Source organism: Mixophyes fleayi, chromosome 6 (assembly GCF_038048845.1).
Source record: "Mixophyes fleayi isolate aMixFle1 chromosome 6, aMixFle1.hap1, whole genome shotgun sequence".
Lineage (NCBI taxonomy): Eukaryota > Metazoa > Chordata > Amphibia > Anura > Limnodynastidae > Mixophyes > Mixophyes fleayi.
In genome coordinates this window covers 69,141,457-69,161,412 of record NC_134407.1, presented here as the reverse complement: position 1 = coordinate 69,161,412, position 19,956 = coordinate 69,141,457, and the positions used below count along the sequence as shown (strand labels likewise).

Here is a 19,956-nt window from a genome sequence, read left to right as displayed (position 1 = left end):
GTAGATCAATCACAAGGCAAAATGTAATATTCTATGGGGTAATTTATAGCGAGAAAGTTTCATGAATATCTACCAGCAGAGACCACGTTCCCTGGAGCGTCACTGGTTGGAGGCTCTGTCCGTTCAGGGGCTGGAGGTGAAATCTGCTCACATAAAGACTCCATCTCTTTCCTCATCTGGCCGATCACTTCACGTAGTTCTGTATTTTGTTCTTGCAGCTTCTGAATTTCACTTGATGGAAAGTCTGACAGGCCTCCAAGTGTCTATGAAAATGCAAATAGCTACTGAACAACTGAAGTCTCCAGACAATGAATCACAGAAATATAGGATGTCTATGGCAGAATTCTGCTTCAGATGATGGCTCACAGGTATTAGGGCAACACTGACATACAAAGAGACAACAGTACTTCAGTGTTGGTTTACCCATATGTGCATGGGAGGGTAACATGTCCCACATAAAAGAGATCACAACATTGTCTCGAACATGCAATTAAAAAACACCATCAGTGAAGATAGTCTATAGTAGTGTATTACACCAGGATTGTGTCCCATGCCACAACCATTTGACATGTAAAAAAATCCTTACTGAAAAAAGCCTTCCTACAGGTAGATTAATTGGCCGACAATTAACACTAGCTACTGTGTGACTGTGTTAGGTAATACAGATTGTAAGCTTCACTGCGATAAGGACTGATGTGACTCATTAAATATTCCCTGTAAAGTGTTGCGTAATATGTAGGCACTACAGAAAAACTGTTAATAAATTAATAAAATATGGTGGATGAGCTATTTAGGCATATTTGAAAAACGTGGCATTAAATGTCAGTGCAAAATGCATTTAAAGGTGTCATTTATTCTGTCATCATGTGACGTGATATTTGCATTACCCTTTGAACATGGCTGCTTTTTATCCATATTATTATAAAAAATGTACTAGTTTTGACTGTACTCTACCTAGTTCAAAGACTTCATAATTCAATTTTAGGATGTCCCTTTTGCGGCTTGAAAGTGATTTGATCATCTTGTAAAAACCGAAGTGCATATGCACAAATTAAGGCCCCCTGTTGTTTCTAAAGCTGTATTTGTGCTTTGTAAATGACCACTACTGTTTTTATTGAATCTAGAACATGACAATTATGTACAGATAAATAAAATAAAGAAATAAAGAAATTAAACGAACACATATCCAGTACACAGGTTTAAACTGGCTTGGCATAAGGGTAACGTCAATCAAATGCTAACATTAGAGAGGTCCAAAAGTTTCTAAAAAATTAGAGGCACATTGAGCCCTTTGACATTTCCATCTGGTCTGATACAGTAAAATTGCAGGGGTATGTGGGGGGTTACAGAACTTTAATCAAAAAGAGAGTAGATCCGCACAGAGTTAGGACTCATCCCTATAATCATATTGTATTATAATATAAGGTGAGAGGATGCTCTTCCAACTATTAATCGACAGAGAAAGAAGAAGCAAAGAATAGTACTTATTTGAAGGCACTCCAGTCCCATACAAAAGCGAATATGCAATTAAAAAATTTAATCTTTATTAACCATTATTTAAAATCCCGATAATTTGGACAATTATCCTAAGACATAATATACATCCCTAGTCCTTAATGGTGAAGTGTTGTTAAAATACACAGAAAGTGAAAATAAGAAAGAAATAAGTGAATTAAAATATTCTATTCAACCCATAGGTGGATCCAGCTAGAAAGGGTTTATATGTAACTAATTTTCTTCAATATGACAGCAATATATTATTCATAAAGTGTTGAAATGGTTCAATATTTGTGTGTATTTGTTGTTCATCACATATATATTTCTTTATGAATTCCAAACACTGATTAATATATTTAAAGTATCAATAGAACCCTATATATCAGATAATATCCATCTCCTGTATTAGTTTAACATTTTATTATTCATCAGATGCACATTAATTATAGATTTTATTTCCCTGTTACCAATTGCTGCCTATTATAAAATATCTTTCATATTAAACCGTTAATTTATAAGCTTCCCAAAAGCATATATCCATATATTTCCAGGCTGAATTATCCACAATTGCTCTATTGTAAAGGGCTTGTGAAATAGATTCCTTCCATACTATTGGAATGATAGATGATAATTTGGGAGACCCATTGTTATTCAGATAGCTGATTACAACAAATAGTAGTATATTCTGAAGTAATTCAGGTTTCTAATCATCCCACTGTGCATTGGACCTAATAAATAAGTCTTATAATTTTTATGAGGAACCAATCCCACTCCCGCTGAATTACTAAATAATAGACTGTATAAATAATCAGTCTCACACTCTGATATTCTCTCAAGATCTCATATTGCTATATACTAGTAAACCCTTCACAGGATTTATACTCCAATCGTTGGTATATGCCCATTAATCATATGCTAATTTCTTAATGAGTAGCTGAACTGGATTCAGTGCTACTTATTATCATATAAGTCAAAATATATCATATAAGTCAAAGAACTTTGGCTAATCTTTGCATTTATGACACAAGTAATAGTTCTACAGCTTACTTCTAACTGATAAGATTTCTTTCCAACCGCATTATAGCACAATTAAAAATCAGAAAGGTTTGTCTTATAGATTAGATAACATTAACAACTGTTCTGTCTTTCTACTGAGTCAGTTGTAACTCGGGATCCAAGCCTCTTTTAGAAGCAGTAAAACGTTCTGTTCTAACACTAGTTCACTCTAGAAAAACAGGCTAAAGCCTCAGGTAGACAAGCAAACATACTTAGCACTATAGTGAAATGTACTTTTCTTCTCACAGAACAACTTCTGTCCTTTGTAAGACACATAAGCAGCATTTATTATCCATTACATGAGCAGTAATGCACATGCCACTAATATGAGCTATGCCCTGTATATTAACATGAAGTGGGCAGCAAGGCACTGGGGTCACGAATTTGATTCCCGACCATGGCCTTATCTGTGGGGAGTTTGTATGTTCTCCCAGTGTTGCGTGAGTTTCCTTCAGGTGCTCCGGTTTCCTCCCACAATTCAAAAACATACTGTGACAAGATAGACCGCCTATGCCACCCTTATATTTGCTGCTGGGAACCGACTGGACTTACTTTGCCACCGTTCCTTTTCGTTATCCCAAATGTGCCCTCTAACCACAGTAGGAGGGGCTTACAAATGCTGCCACCACTGAAGTAATTCAGGTTCCTAATCATCCCACTGTGCATTGGACCTAATAAATAAGTCTTATAATTCTTATGAGGAACCAATCCGGTTTCTTCTGGGTAACGGACGCTGCAAGTGTACCTTGTTGCTGGTGTACCTGGGTTGGTACTCCTGACCTCTTCCTATGGATCAGGGTTGTTGTGGATGAATCCCCCTTGGCCTATCACACTGGTCAGAGCTGCTGGGAAGCGGGCAGAGCGGTGGTACCGGAAAGCTGGGTCCAAACCGCAGAAACAGCCGGGAACGGATTAGATTTTGGGTCTAATCTGAGGGTTACGGGGATAGAGAAGTTTCCAAGCACGTCTCTGAAGCAAGTGATGTTAATTTGCTCACCGGGTTGGAGGTACCAGTGAGCAAGTCAGGTGAAACAAGAACAACGATTTTAAATCCAAAACAGTGCTTTTTATACAGATTTGAACACAGCCTCGCAGGATAAGCCAGTCCCTTGAGGTCTGAGCTATTTTTAGAATCAGGATGCAAACATGGATTTGCATGCAATGCAAAGCTAACAATATTTACACTTATCTGTGATATCCTAAAACTTGCTGTGATTTCCTGCATCTTGTTTTAGACACAGGAAATCTAGTAGCACATCTAATTAAACCTTCCTGTGCCTTCAGGTGCTGGACACATCAAAAGGTCTAATTAGCATGATATTAACATGGGTGCTTTCTTCAAACACCTGCAGAATACACATTACCAAAGAAAGTTACTAAACCCCAAACAAGGCATTTCCCTACTCCAAAATACACAAAAGACTTCCTCAACAAAGGCTTATTGTATCAAATACATACCTCAGAAATAATGTATTTCCTCTAGCAAAGTTAAAACAAACAAATTTCTTCCCCTGGTCTCAGAAATAAAGATATCTCTTTTACCCACATACACACAATTTTAAAAATAAGTACATTTGCAATTATATAAATAAGCACCCAGCGCTATTTCCTTTAAATAAATTTATACCATAAATTATATATAAGTGATCCAGTCACACATACTTGTATGTTAATTGGCTTCTATCAAGTTGACCCTAGTTTGTCTGTGTGTACAGTCAGGTCCATAAATATTGGGACATTGACACAATTCTGATATTTTGGGCTCTATACACCACCAAAATGGATTTGAAATGAAACGAACAAGATGTGCTTTAACTGCAGACTTTCAGCTTTAATTTGAGGGAATTTACATCCAAATCAGGTGAACGGTGTGGGAATTACAATGGTTTCTATATGTGCCTCCCACTTTTTAAGGGACCAAAAGTAATGGGACAAACTAAACAATCCTAGATCAAACTTTCACTTTTTAATACTTTGTTTCAAATCCTTTGCAGTCAATTACAGCCTGAAGTCTGGAACGTATAGACATTACCAGACGCTGGGTTTCATCCCTGGTGATTGCTCTGCCAGGCCTCTACTGCAAATGTCTTCAGTTCCTGCTTGTTCTTGGGGCATTTTCCATTCAGTTTTGTCTTCATCAAGTGAAATGCATGCTCAATCGGATTCAGGTCAGGTGATTGACTTGGCCATTGCATAACATTCCACTTGTTAGCCTTAAAAAACTTTTTGGTTGGTTTTGCAGTATGCTTCAGGTTATTGTTCATCTGCACTGTGAAGTGCCGTCCAATGAGTTCTGAAGCATTTGACTGAATATGAACAGATAATATTGCCCGAAAGACTTCAGAATTCATCCTGCTGCTTTTGTCAGCAGTCACATCATCAATAAATACAAGGGAACCAGTTCCATTGGCAGCCATACATGCCCACGCCATGACAGTACCACCAGCATGCTTCACTGATGAGGTGGTATGTTTTGGATGATGAGCAGTTCCTTTACTTCTCCATACTCTTCTCTTCCCATCACTGTGGTACAAGTGGATCTTTGTCTCATCTGTCCATAGGATGTTGTTCCAGAACTGTAATGGCTTTTTTAGATGTTGTTTGCCAAACTCTAATCTGGTCTTCCTGTTTTTGTGGCTCACAAATGGTTTACATCTTGTGGTGAACCCTCTATATTCACTCTTGTGAAGTCTTCTCTTGATTGTTGACTTTGACACATATACACCTACCTCCTGGAGAGTGTTCTTGATTTGGCCAACTGTTGTGAAGGGGTTTTTCTTCACCAGGAAAAAAATTCTTCTGTCATCCACCACAGTTGTTTTCCGTGGTCTTCAGGGTCTTTTGGTGTTGCTGAGCTCTCCGGTGCATTCTTTCTTTTTAAAAATGTTCCAAACAGTTGATTTGGCCACACCTAATGTTTTTGCTATCTCTCTGATGGGTTTGTTTTGATTTTTTTCAGCCTAATGATGGTTTGCTTCACTGATAGTGACAGCTCTTTGGATCTCATAATGAGAGTCGACAGCAACAAATTCCAAATGCAATTGTCCTAGAATCGACTCCAGACCTTTTACCTGCTTAATTGATTATGAAATAATGAGGAAATAGCCCACACATGTCCATGAAATAGCTTTGGAGTCGATTGTCCCATTACTTTTGGTCCCTTAAAAAGTGGGAGGCACATATAGAACCCGTTTTAATTCCTACACCGTTCACCTGATTTGGATGTAAATACCCTCAACTTAAAGCTAAAAGTCTGCAGTTAAAGCACATCTTGTTAATTTCATTTCAAATCCATTGTGGTGGTGTATAGAGCCCAAAATATGAGAATTGTGTCGATGTCCCAATATTTATGGACCTGATTGTATATAAGGGAATTTAGACTGTAAGCTCTATTGCGACAGGGACTAATGTGAGTGCTTTCTCTATAGTGCTGTGGAATTATTGGCACTACCTAAATAAATAAATGATGATAAAATAAACAGAAGTTTGTTTTGTACCTGTTTTCTCTGGTCAGTTGGTACGCCATGTTTCCTGGTCATGTTCATAGCCTTATCCCTCTCCCAAGAAAGGGTGGTTACCAAGACCTGAAGCTCATTAAGTCTCCTCTCCCTTTCCTTCAGTTCAGCCTCTAGCTGCAAACAAACAAAAAAAAACCTGTTCATCACATAGAATGCAGCAAAAATGTATAAGATGGCGATACCTCTCTGCAGCCCCTGCCGTGGGCAGCTCTCTAAAACCCCTGCTGCGGGCAGCTCTCTAATAAACATCTGCTTGGTATCAGTTTCTACATTGTCTGCAGTGTTCAGAATTGTTAACTACAGTGGAGTTTTATGGGCGTGTGTATTAAATACATAGAACACCATGGAGAATGAATATGTAAATCCCTGAAATGTTAGGTTTTTTAAAACTTGCCGAACATGTACAATAAAGAAATGAAAGCAGCTAGTGTTATTTCCAAATGCTTCAGAAAAAATACAAGAAAGTCCAATACTTTATTAAAATACTATATTTACGGCTACAAAATATTTTATTATTCTGAAAGATGGCGAACATATCTAAATAATAAGAATATTTTATGAATCTATATTTTTAGATTAGTTCTACTTATTGCAGAAAATATTCCCACAGTATGTGTACAGAACAGACTCTGGCGCCCAGAGTAATGGTGCAAGATAAACATATGGCCTTGAACAGTAAGTGGATTTTAATCGTCACATACCTGTTCCTTCGCTCTACTGAGACTTTCTATCAATTCCTCAGATTTCTGATACTGAGCTTTCTCTGTCTGGTCGCAGCGCTTTTGCCAGTCCAGCTCAGCCTGCACTTTCGCCTGCTCAAACATACGCTCCCTCTCCAATGAACACGCCAGCTGTTGCTGGTACCTGGTGAGAAAATTATGGTATGTAAAGATGACACCACAAAGTTAAAAACTGATGAAAATTACAATGACATGTTACCAAAGTAACGCTCTATCGGTCACAAAAAAAACATTTGGATCTACTAAGAAGTAAAAAAAAAATCTATCCTCATTTCACCAGTGCCAAGCAATAATGGCAAATTGTGTTTGGTCACCAAACTACAAAGTAACCTGGACTTTAAGGGGTTAAACATAAAAAGAATTTTACACTACACTGATGATGGTATCCATTAAATATTTGATTATCCCTCCCACTTTCAGTTTTTATAACAAGTGAGGCTGACCTTTTGACAGTCCTGTACACTCTGACCACTACAACAGTACTACAACAGTATTCAGATAAAATCTGGGAATCAAGTAATTCTACAATTTACCAACACATTTTACATGTATTACTTCATAAATTGTAAGCTTGTGGGCAGGACCTTCTTACCTCTCTGTATTACCAGTATTGGTTTTACGGTGTTTGCTTCCAATTGTAAAGCACTACAGAATATGCCTGCACTATATGAATAAATGATGATGACAAAGATGTATGCAAACTAACTTTTTCTCTCATTACATTAAATTTAAATGGCCACGTTTATGTATAGAAATACTGCTATCCAGAAATATTTACGTGAAAATAGTGACACCCAGTGGCCACAGTGGGAATGCTATTTAAATACGTACACTGCTGTTACTTCATGCACTATTGACATATTAATATTATCATTTTTAATTTATAAGACACCACAAAGGGTCCACAGCACTGTACATGACATATACAGAAAGCAGTGATCCATAACACATAACATGATAAAAAAAGAACACAATACAAAGACCAGACATACTGAATGAATAAAAAAAAACAGGTAAATTGGGCAATGTAGATCAAATTATATGAGGGACAGTGAGTGAGAGTGTTGGTAGTAATCAGTGAGAAGTAGGCCTAAGCTTAAAAAAACAGGGCTAGGGATGCCGGCAAAGAGGTACAGAAGGTGATGGAATATTAGAAGGATAACACAATGAAAGAGGGCCCTGCTCATGAGAGCTTACATCCTAAAGGAAAGGGGGAGAAACAAATAGGGTGGTACCGTCTGAGGGAGTGAGGCAGAAAGCTGGGACAAGGGAGTTAGGAGGAAGGCTGGTAGGCTTGAATAAAGAAAGGAGTCATAACGGCACGCTTGAAGCTTTTGAGAGTAGAGGTTAACCTGATGGAGTGTGGGAGATCATTCCACAGCCGAGAAGCAGCCCGGGCAAAGCCCTGGAGTCGGGAGTTTGAAGAGGTGATCACTGAAGTAGTGAGGTGGTGGTGGTCATTGGCAGAGCGCAGGGAGCGGCAAGGAGTGTAGGCACAGCTGAGGTTGGAGATATAGGGGGGGAGACTTGCGTGAGAGCTTTGAAGGTGAGGAGATTGAATTTAATTCTGTAGGCCATGGGGAGCCAATGTAGGGACTGGTAGAGGGGGACAGCAGACAGAGCGGCGGGAGGGAAAAATGAGGACAAACCTAAGAGGGGAAAGGTGAGTCAGGTAAGCCAGATAGGAGGAGTATACAGTAGTCAAGGTGAGAGATTAGAAGAGAGTGAATAAGAATTTTGGTGGCTTCCGTGGTGAGAAAGGGCCGTATCTTCGATATATTCCAGAGGTGGAAGTAGCAGGATTTTGATAAGGACAGAATGTGATCTTTGAAGGAGAGGGAGGAGTTGAGGTTGAACCCAAGGCATCGGACTGCTGGGAGGAGATGTCATGACGTATTGACTCAATTTTGGTGTTGAAGCGAGTAGCAAAGTCGACAGCAGAGAGCAAGGAGGGGAGAAGAGGAAGTCAGTATAAAGTGTATGACTTTCTGCACTGCAGGAGCACTTTTGAAGATAAAGGGTTAGTTTTGAGTGCGTGATTATAGAAAGAGACAGCCTCATCGGGGCAATAAAGAGTGGTGATGGGGGAGAGGAGTGAGACCAAGGAGGAGGAGGAAATACATCAAAAGCAACAAATATAAACCATGATATATAAGGAACACTTGATTTTATAGTTCAGTGATTTGGGGCTTTACAAAATTACCACTAAATCAAAGATGAAGAAAACAAGTACATGCATGTTTGAACCATTACTTATTTTCTTTAAAATTACTCTATAAAAGGAATCAATGACAGAAAAGGTTAAACTTCAGGTTTACAAATGTATTCTTGTTTAAACAGAGCTAAGCAAATATGGACCAGGCTGTGCTACTATGTGTCCCCTTTACCAAGGAGGAGAATGTCAATGCTGCTACATCCTTCCCATGGGTAAGGCCTCTAATATTGATGGACTCCCATAGAAGTTTTATAAAGCTTTCACAGAAATACTGATTCCCCACCTGTTGCATGCTTATAATTCACCATCCAGTCCATGTCTGAAGCAATGAAAGTTATCCTCCCCAAGAATAGCAAGGATTCTACTTTGGCTGGCTCCTACAGATGCACATGTATTTGTATATTCCTCTTCCCAGCTTGGGTACGTGCTAATGGCTGGACAACAGATGATTTCTTACTGTAAAGGGGCACCATTAAGCGAGGTTTCTCCAATTCTATATGCTATAGCAGTAGAACCTCTGGACTGTTTGATCTGATAGTGGGGCTGAAAAGAAATGCCTTTCTTAAAATAAATTGCTCTGCACAGAAGACAGAATACTCTTCTTCCATGATCCAAGCTCCACATTGGCAAGAGCACCTAAAGTGATCACTCATTAAGGTAGGAACTCATCTACCAAATCAAATAAACTACCTATAGATGTTTTGGTACCCACACAAGTGCCTGTTGACCATGGCCTGGTCCTCACAGATAACATACTAGTGGGACAAGGTGCCCAGAATAATATTTATGGAATGACAAATCTTTATTTGATTATAGCACAAACAAATCTAGGATTTGCTGCTTACTTTTATTATTATGCCCAAAGTACTTAACATATTGCAACATTCCCTAGTGTTAATCTCGCAGTTGATAATTAAGAAGACACATACCTTTTTTTTATTGTTTTTGTTTACATGGAAGTATAGACAGCCCAGGATTAGTTTCAAAATTCTACAAAGCCATTTAGAATGGTGGTCTTACCAGATATGTAGGTCTATTACCTAGCTGGTCAGCTTGTCTCTTGGTCAGGGGAGGAGAGGGTCAAGTGCAATAGATCCTAGTATATGCTTCTCACTGTCAGTAGGGGATATTCAGGACCTTTGACAAAACAACACATTGCTAACCAGACCCTAAGGTTACAATATGTCTTAACATATCTGATAAATTTGATCCAAATGCCACTAACTGAAGTAATAAGCTGTTTCCTGGAAAATAGGGTATGCGAGCCCATCGGCCTGTACTAGATATAGATTTTTACCTTGGTCATCTGTACAAAGATGGCGTCTTTAAAACATTCTTACAGTATAGTAAAGAATATACTCTACCTAAGCATTACTGATATAGATATTCCTAACTTTGTCAGCTTCTCTTCACATATCCATTCCAGGCCATCTAATTTACTGATTTTTCAGCTTCTGACATCATACCCTGCCCTGATGCTAAGAGCATAATGTGGTGGTATTATTCTTGATTGGGGTCCATCATAATTTGCACAGAACCAAGTAAGAAGCCTTTGAAGGAAAAGTTGAGGAAGTGAGGCAAAGATGACTGGGAGAGGTCCTTTAGATCTCCAGGTTGGTGTGCCCTTACCTTCCAGATCATCCAGCCCTAATCCAAATTAAACACAGAGCAGGCTGGACATATCCCTGTTGTCAAGGAGCCAAGGGGACAAAACATGTTCCCTTGTTTGCTCCCTGCCTCCTATCTGCACTGGAAGTTGTCAGAGATGACGACTAAAATAAAAAATAAATTCCAAGCAAAGCCAATCTACTCTGCCAAACAAGTCAAGACAAACCCATACACACAACACAACACAATGAATGGTCAACCTGGTCTATTAACCAAACCAAAATCACAGTTTGTGGCTGGTTGAAATTACACATCACATCTATATGAATCCCACCTACCTCTCAATGTCCCTCTGGTATTTAGTCATCTGAGCAGTAACCTTCTCCTCCTCTTCTAGCAAGGACTGAATCTGAAGGTCTTTATTTACAGTGTCTTTTGATACTTGGGTGATGTAGGAATCCCAGCCAGTCTTCAATGTATTAGTCTCTTCCTTTAACCTTTAAATAGTTAGAAAAATAGATTCATGGACCAGAGTAGAAATAAGTGGAAAGCTTTTTCATCACCCCAGTTTCATCCGAGATGTTTTAATTTACAAATATTCACTCAGTATACTGTCTGTGCAGTTACTTCTATGACCAGAAGTTGAAGCAGTACTGGAATAATTAGATGAATAGGAGCCCATTGACACATGGAGCTCCATTTCCCATTTGGTTATTCTTTGAAGTAACAAAGGAAAAAGATGGCTGTTCTAAGAAGTGAGGCTAACATCTGATATTAGTGCAGAAAGAACACTGTTAAAGGGCTAAATCCCTATGGCAGGAGCATGACGAAGTGCAGAAACTGGTAATTACATCTATGTCTCAGTTACCGTTACACTCTCGACCCTTGGCCCACTTGCAGTTACCTATAAATGTTAGCAAACAACAATATTTCACAGCAACAGTGACACAGCTGCCCTTCCAGTGGGACATGGGCTACATATGGCAATTCTTAGTAAGTAGGTAGCGGGCACATAATTATGATATGTCAGTGGACATTTCTGTAAAAAGGTTGGACAATACTTGCATGTGGTAAATTAACCCAAGCTAAAGGGTTTATTATTAGTTAGCTATTGCAAACAAAGAAACTTTGGGATTAAAAATCCTGTATGTCTTTGTTAGTACTGGTTTAGAAATGTAACATACACATACTGCGCACAAGGAGACCAAGATTTAATCAAAGACTGACAGGTAAGACAACATGACTTCAGTAATTGAGACAGAAATGAAAAGGACACTTCAGTCTGTAGAGATTCATTAGCTGCTTTTCTTTAACGCATAGTTGCCTACTCTCCCGGAATGTCTGGGAGAATCGTGCATTTCTGGGAGACCTTCCGGGAGAGCAAGGCAACCTCCCGGTTCTCGCCCCCGCAATAGATAAGTGAAGGGTTTAATGATGCAAATATCGCATGATCTTAGCCCCGGCCTTTGCTGTACTTGCCCAAAATTGCGCCAACCGTTTAGGGGGCGGGGCCAAAATGATGCGATTTGTCAAGCCCAAGCCCCTAAAGGTTTCTTAACCTGATAGGACTAGAAATCTGGAGGAGGTTGTAGAGACCCGGAAACACATAATATAGCTTCTTCCTCTTTCTTATGCATAACCTTACACTCCGAAATAAAAAAAAAACCCTTTGTAAATCTATAATCTAGATTCCACCCCTGTATTTGAAGGCATTCCTCCACTCAATGGCCTTCTCATGTTTTTTTCCTTTGCTCCCTATGGCTGAATGCACAACAAAGCAACTGTGCCACCTACCATTTTAAAGATAATACTACTGAACATAAAAAATGCAAATTTATCAGAAACATTTTTTCAGATGCAGTTGTGCCCATTTTCTGCATGAGGCATATACCCTATTCCTAGCGGTCATTTTGAGCAGACATTTTCTGCAACACAGAACAGTACTACCTTTTATCTCATTTGGGCATGTCCTGTTCACTTGATACTCAATTATGCTTTAAATTTAATGACAATAAGGTGACTTAGAAGTGTTACCATTTTAGAATTTCAGTGTTCAATTACACTGTTTTATGCGCACATATTAAAGCATTTTGCTTATAAAATGTACTCAAACAAAGCAAAATGCATCACATTACAATGACTGACTGTGTTTTGATCATACTTGTCAACTTTTTTTTTTGTCCATTTCAGGAGTTCCCGGAGAAGAGGTGAAATTCAACTGCAGAGTTGGCCACAGACAAAATGGCATAATTCACAGTGCCCTGCCCTCGTCTGCAGTTGCACTTCACCCCCTCCCCCACAGGAACTCTGAGGGGATGAAAAAAGTTGTGATCACATCATTTGAGGATGCTAAAATATTGTAATTCGCAAGGAATTACGTCAGGGAGGCCCCATCCTGCCAAGTTCACTATGAAGTGGGTAGGATTCGAGAGCCTGCTCTCCCGGATTCCAGAAGCCTCCCAAATATTCTGGTAGAGTGGCGGAGTACGGTTCTGATGTTCATCACCTCTGACAGGATGGTAAAACTGAGGAATAAAACAGGATACTCATATCTATACAAGGGATAATATACTGCTTATACTGCTAATTGTAAGGATGCTACCTGTCACCGAGGACTTCTGTGAACTTAGGAAAACACAAGACTGCAGGCTGAGTGTCACAAATCTCTGACATGACTTCATGATATTCATAGTAATTTACAGTAGGGGGTGTGTTATTCCTTATAATACACATTTTCCTAATGAACACTGAAGTGATTACATCAACTCTCACCGATTACACAGATATTACATACAGGAGCTTATAGATATATAAGACACAAGTGATGCTAGTATGACTATTTTCTCTATTGAAGTCATGTGTGGAAATCATGCTGTAGGAATGATCTGGAATAGTGAGACCAAGTGCAAGACTATCTATAATATAAATGCTTAGTGGCGTGTGTTAGTCTGTCTGTGTGTGTGTGTGGAAAAAATAAAACCAAGCTGCAGCGCCACCTGCTGGGCGGAGTTATACACTGACCTACTAAATTCAGAAAGGGCTGAAATTTGGTATACTAAGATGTTTTTAATTTGTTAATTTAATTTGTTAATTGTTAAAAGTGTTTATAAAGATTTTAAAAAAATATATATATATTTCTTGAAGGAGAAGTGACAGTTGGGAGTGGTTGGTGGTTGCCGGGGGTGACAGTTGGGAGTGGTTGGTGGTTGCCGGGGGTGACAGTTGGGAGTGGTTGGTGGTTGCCGGGGGTGACAGTGGGGAGTGGTTGGTGGTTGAGGCCCGGGCTATGGCCCAAATGCATGACAAGAACCTTTTTAACACCTTAAGTAGCTTGATTTGACTAGAATGCATGCTATACACAGTGATTGTGCACTACCGGATGCACTAATAGTAGCAAAATAAGAAATATTTATCTCAGTATTTTAACTTATTTGTAAACGCAGTGGTGATTGGGGGAATAAATTTCCTGCACCTTTTGCAAGCACTCACCTGCAAAGTATCATCACTTTTTTATCAATTTCTTCTGGATGTTTAAAGGAAAGCCGTCAATCTTAAAATTCACTATTATTATTATCATTGCTTATTTATACAGTGCCAGTCATATAATGCAGCGCTGTACAGAGAATATGTAGTCATTCCCATAAGTCCCTGTCCCATTGGAGCTCACATTCTAAATTCCCTCACACACACAGGCTTGTTTTGTCAGAAGCTAATTAACCTATCAATAGGTGTTTGTGCTGTAGGAGAAAACCAGAGCACCAGTAGGAAACCCATGCAAACCAAGAGCTACTGTGCTGCCATTCATCTCATTATTAAAAGAGAGAGGAAAAAAACAACATATGACATCAGTCCATTTCTATGTGAAACATCATATTTTTTTTCTCTGAATCAATAACTGGCTCAGATACAACATAACGTCACTGATTTAGAGGACATTTAATGTAATCCTGAAACTTATCTGAGTGTTTTTTTCTGAGGCACAGATCTACTTAAAAAAGACTATCAGGTAAAAATGTGCCAAATTCTAAGCACGGATTTAGATATTTATGTTTTTGCTAAAGAAAGTCAACAAGGAAACAATTTTTAACATTATCCAATATGTAACCTACACATGGGTTTTTCAACATCACATATTTCCTACAGCCCAACGCAGAAGCCATTTTGGTTTTCATTTGCTGTGATTTACAGTTTATTCAGGTTGTACTTATATATAATAGCATTCTCCTTAATTGACTGCTCAGCTCAGCCGGAACAGGTGTAATGGAATGGGTGGGGTGTGTGGGGAAGTGATATCTGCTCTAATTTATCAACTGCAAAGAAAACAACAGCTAAACGTTATGATACTAAACCTGGTTCCCACTACAATGTTCACTGTTAGTGGCTCCCACTAATAGAATATCAAAATGCTGAAACTGTGTAGAGCATTCTGGGTAAATTACCACAGCTAATATCATTGCATATCTTCCCCATGTTTGTGTCGGTTTCCACCAGGTGCTCCGGCTTCACTGTAAGCTCCAATGGGGCAGGGATTGATGTATATGATTACATATCATTTGTACAGTGCTGCATAATATTATTGGTGCTATATAAACAATAATAATAATAATAATAATAATAATAATAGTAAAGGCCAGGAAAAATGTTTAGCATTTCTTGTGTTGTTACTCACTTGTCAATGGTGTTGTCTTTTTCTGCCAGCATTGCTTGCTGATTGCACTGGCCTCTTTGCTGCTCCATCTGCAGGGTCTCTACACATATCTGCAGTTCTTTGATACGTTTCTCCAGCTGCTGTAGCTGCTCAGTGTGAGCTTGCTTCATGGACCCCAGTGCTGACTCCTTCTCACGAGCTAATCGGTCTAGCTGTTCATGTCTGCAATTCAACCATTAATACCAATAAACGTGTGTTTCACACCTCTATTAAATTGGACCTGACCTAGTATAAAACACCAATGGGGTCCTTAAAGCATCAAATTGGGAACTTCTGTCTCCTCAATACTTTTTATACATTTAAAGACAGCACTAAGTATGTATTGTTATTATTGTTCAACCTCTCATTAGAGCACAGTGTAAGGACCATGTAATGTATGTTCAATTAGATTTCACCACCCTCTGCACCAGTTTTTCTAAATGCCTCCCACTGAGCGATTACAACCTTATCAAATTTTTGATGAAAACTTGTTTAAGTTATTGTTTTGAAGAAATAATCAGGTCCCCACCACAGCAGTGATCTAGTAATAAATTAGTTAAAAGCTTAAAAGACTGTTACAAAATGGCAGCCTCCAAGTTGTACCTTTGAGCCTGATGTTACTGGTTCCCAATTAATATTTGGGGGTATATTTACTAAACGGCAGGTTTGAAAAAGTGGAGATGTTGCCTATAGCAACCAATCAATCAGATTCTAGCTGTCATTTTGTAGACTGTACTAAATAAATAACTAGAATCTGATTAGTTGCTATAGGCAACATCTCCACTTTTTCAAACCTGCAGTTTAGTAAATATACCCCTTAGGCTGCATTGTCATGCATATTGTTTTAGCGAATATGATGGCTGTCTCCACAGTGTGTAGGGAAAAGATGCAATGTTAAGTGTATAACCATGCAGAATATATTTATAAGGTCACAGTGAACTGTAGTATTCTAGGACCAGATTCATAAGAAACAAACAAAATAAGTATACAGAAAATGATGATGAGTTCAAGTGCAATATGTCGGTCTTATCACATTTCTTTAGATAAACTATAATGCCTGCCTGTTCCAACCAACACTACAAAGGTTTCAGTTTGTTATGACAATATATTGGCATCAAAATTTTAGCTGGCTTTATACAGGGCTTGCTTACACGGATGGATTTACTGCACCAGTTATTTAATTAAAACATGATGATGTATCTCAAGTTTTTAACATTAATAAGATTGGGTTCTGTTTAGTCAACCTTAAGGATTTGTGGCTAAACAAAATGCACACTATAGCGTTGACTAGGAATATTTGAACACATAGGAAGGACTTGGTAGCCATTTGCCCAATATTCATTCACAATTATATATATCTTCCCATTTCACTACCCCGTATTGGCCATATGCATAATCCAATGCCACTATCTGACACATTCTGCTCACTGTACCCTCTGACACACTGTTCCCCTGTGGGTCAGGAAACTGTTTGCTACCAGTGTTCTTCTAACAAAGATATTGTCAACAGAAAGTTCCCATGCTCTCCATTTTTCAAACATATCCCCTTGTACAACCTATGGCCAGCATCTACTGTCTCTCCAAAGTCTTCTCACACTTGCTATATCTGATGTTAAGCATGACACAGGCACTGTTGGATGTTGCTGCATATACACTACATTATCTCATCACAATTATTCGTATAATCTGTCATTGCTTCCACCTCAATCACACATGACAAAGCTCCAACCAACGCTGGTATTATCAAGGTTATATGGAATGGTGCGTTGTAGTTTCCAGGTCCAGCAGACACATTTGTTTACCTGATAAACATATGTGTTCACAATAGTCGTTGCTGGGAACACAAATTAGGACTAATATGTAAAAACAGCTCCAGCAAATATAAGAATGTCAGGTAATTTTCCTCCAGTCAGTGATAATATGCAGGCTGGTTAGGTACAGCTTGGACTAGGCTGATTATGTCAGTGACCTACATCATAAAGAAAGAGTCTTTGTGATGTCACCCAGCCTGAGTATAACAGTCAGTGCTTGGCAAAGAACACTCAGTTATCAGCTGCCTGTGATCAAGAGAGGACTTTATGTATTCACTGAACAGTCTGTGGCTCCTGGATTTGACATTACCGATTTTAAGGTATGCTTAATTTATATATGGAAAAATGTCCTTTATGATCAAGTACTTAAATTTTGCACATTTATATTACTATTGTAAAGATAACTGACATTTTTCATAATAGTCCTATGTGACTATCTCATAACCACAATGTATCAAAAAGTACAATAAAAAAATCTTTACATTTCCATAAATACACACTGCCAAAGGGCTTACTATAGTGTTACAATTTGGGAAAGCAACATTTATAATCACTCTTAGGAGAGTTTTAGAGCTTGAGTTAGGTTTACTATTAGTAGTAGACCTTTGGCTTGTATTGAACCTACCTAGGGTTAAAGTGTTCTAGGTCTACATAGGGGGTACCAGATAGAATGCTAGCTTTAACTTCAATGTAACAGTGTTAATTCATTCTTACTTGACCCAGAAGATCTTGGGATCATCTCTGCCAAAAAACAATTCCCCTTTCTCAAAACAAGGGGGGGCTCTTATCTTCATAGGTCACATAAGAGCCACCAGAATGAGCTTGGCATGCAATAACGATTTAAGTTATGTCCATGCTGCTAGAATAATATCATAAAAATGAAAATGTATGACTCTTAACATTCGGCATTCCAGCACGGTAGCTTCACCTTTCTTCTACAGTATGATTACACAACAATTCAGCCTAGATGAAAGGTTCTTTCGAAATGCATAGCTGCTGACACAAATTCATGTCTTTATTTCCTAAATCCTGCAGTAATGTAGATACTGAAATAAAACAGTACAGGTCTCATGGTTTACACAGAACAAAAATCGTATATATATATAATAATAAAAATGAGCCATGTGTCATAGAAAAACCCTGGCAATGATTGTAACATTATACCTTATCAGAAGTATTACAAGAAACAATGTAGGGCTGCACATTTAAAGGGAGATTTAATGTATAGATTTAACATAGTGGTCTATATGGCAAAATTCAGCAAGACAGTAATGTTTGGAAAACTGAAAACTCACAGGATAAGATATGATGAAGGTTGGGTATTTAAGCAGCAGCCATTTCCTCTTTGAGGGTTACTTGAGGTATAGAAACACAAATTATAAAATGTTCTGGCAATATGGTGTCTAGTCATTACTGGAACCGGGCAGTTTTAATGACCAGGAAATGTAGCATCACACAATGGTAGTCCCAGGATGTGTACATGGGTGGGCACACCAGCAAATCCAAAACACTCAGGAACCAAAAGCAGCTGACATTTGGCATCACAATAATTTGGATATATCTAGACGAATATTTCTGACTGTTATATTAGCTATGTAAAAGTAACAGTGGGCTGAATATTTCTCTCTATACACTGCATATACTATAGAAATATATAATAATTCAAAAAGCTCTGTCTGTCCTGAGAAAAACAAGCAACCTAATCTGGTATCCAAATTGTCATGATCTTTGATCACTATTTTATTTACCTAGATTGTTTTCCAAATAAACGCCATACATTAGAGAAAGAGAAATGGCACAGCTTTAGGCAAACCGGGATATAAACTATGATACAATATATGTATATATCCCATAAATGTAAAAATACCCTGTTTATAGATGCAAACTTTTTCACAAATTTAACCTTTCACAAAGGCAAATAGAGTGGGAAATTTAACATGTAGCCATAAATACTGAATGTCCTGTTTAAAATATGAAGAAAGGTTTGTCTGATGACATTTCTAGCAACTCATAGACACATGCACTGGCTTCTCTTCGCAGGGCTGTATGGGGGACCCATTTGAATGTGTATATACTTTGAAAATGAACACGTTGATGAAAAGGTGGATTTAAACGCAATGGTTCTGTATCAGATCATACATTTAGCACACCTAAACCACTAACATCTACGTAAAAATGATTGCCTTGAATAATGTTTTTCACTTTTGAATCATGGTCAGATTTGAAAATTAAAAAATGGTATGGCGATCACCAGAGGACAGACGCAAAAGGGGTTGTTCAAGAAAGGGCAGAATGAAGTAGTATGAAGATATATATTGTGGATGAAGTTTCTGAATTGGATTATGGATAGTATGGAAAGCAAATATAGAGATTTGCAAAGAGCAATAGCGTGACAGGACGATCAGTCTTGCACCAGCATTTGTGAAGGATCGAAGTGAGGACAAATGGGTGAGAAAATTTGCAACTAGACATATGTTGCAGTATGGAGGTGGGAAATTTGGGTTTCATTTTCCCATACCGGAGGCCAAATGAGAGGATTAGTTTTCGTAGTGAAGAAATATACAACTAGAAGAACAGATGGTCCAGAACAGAGCCTCATGGGAGCAGAGAGGATGATGTGTCAGAGGTATAGACACTGAACAAGCTCTTGAATAGGTAGGATGTGAGCCGGGAAAGAGCTTTGTCACAAAGGCCAATGTAGTGAATGAGAAGAGATTATCAATAGTGTAAAGAGCAGCAGAGATCTCCAAGAGGATAAGTAAGAAGAAGTGGCCCATGGACTTTTCTATGATTAATTAATTGGTCACTTTTGCAATCTTGATGG

At 38.5% G+C, this 19,956-nt stretch overlaps 1 protein-coding gene across 3 annotated transcripts in view; it reads right to left on the bottom strand.

Annotated features, from left to right (window-relative positions):
- Window positions 1–19,956, bottom strand: part of CCDC57 (coiled-coil domain containing 57) — a 69,150-nt gene that overhangs the window by 26,351 nt on the left and 22,843 nt on the right. For all 3 annotated transcript variants that reach the window (XM_075216774.1, XM_075216775.1, XM_075216776.1), the window contains 5 exons: window positions 15,304–15,504; window positions 10,973–11,131; window positions 6,773–6,935; window positions 6,051–6,185; window positions 74–263 (listed from right to left, as the gene is read on the bottom strand). In XM_075216774.1, coding sequence (XP_075072875.1) covers window positions 74–263; window positions 6,051–6,185; window positions 6,773–6,935; window positions 10,973–11,131; window positions 15,304–15,504 — 848 coding nt within the window. The remainder of the gene's footprint in view (window positions 1–73; window positions 264–6,050; window positions 6,186–6,772; window positions 6,936–10,972; window positions 11,132–15,303; window positions 15,505–19,956) is intronic.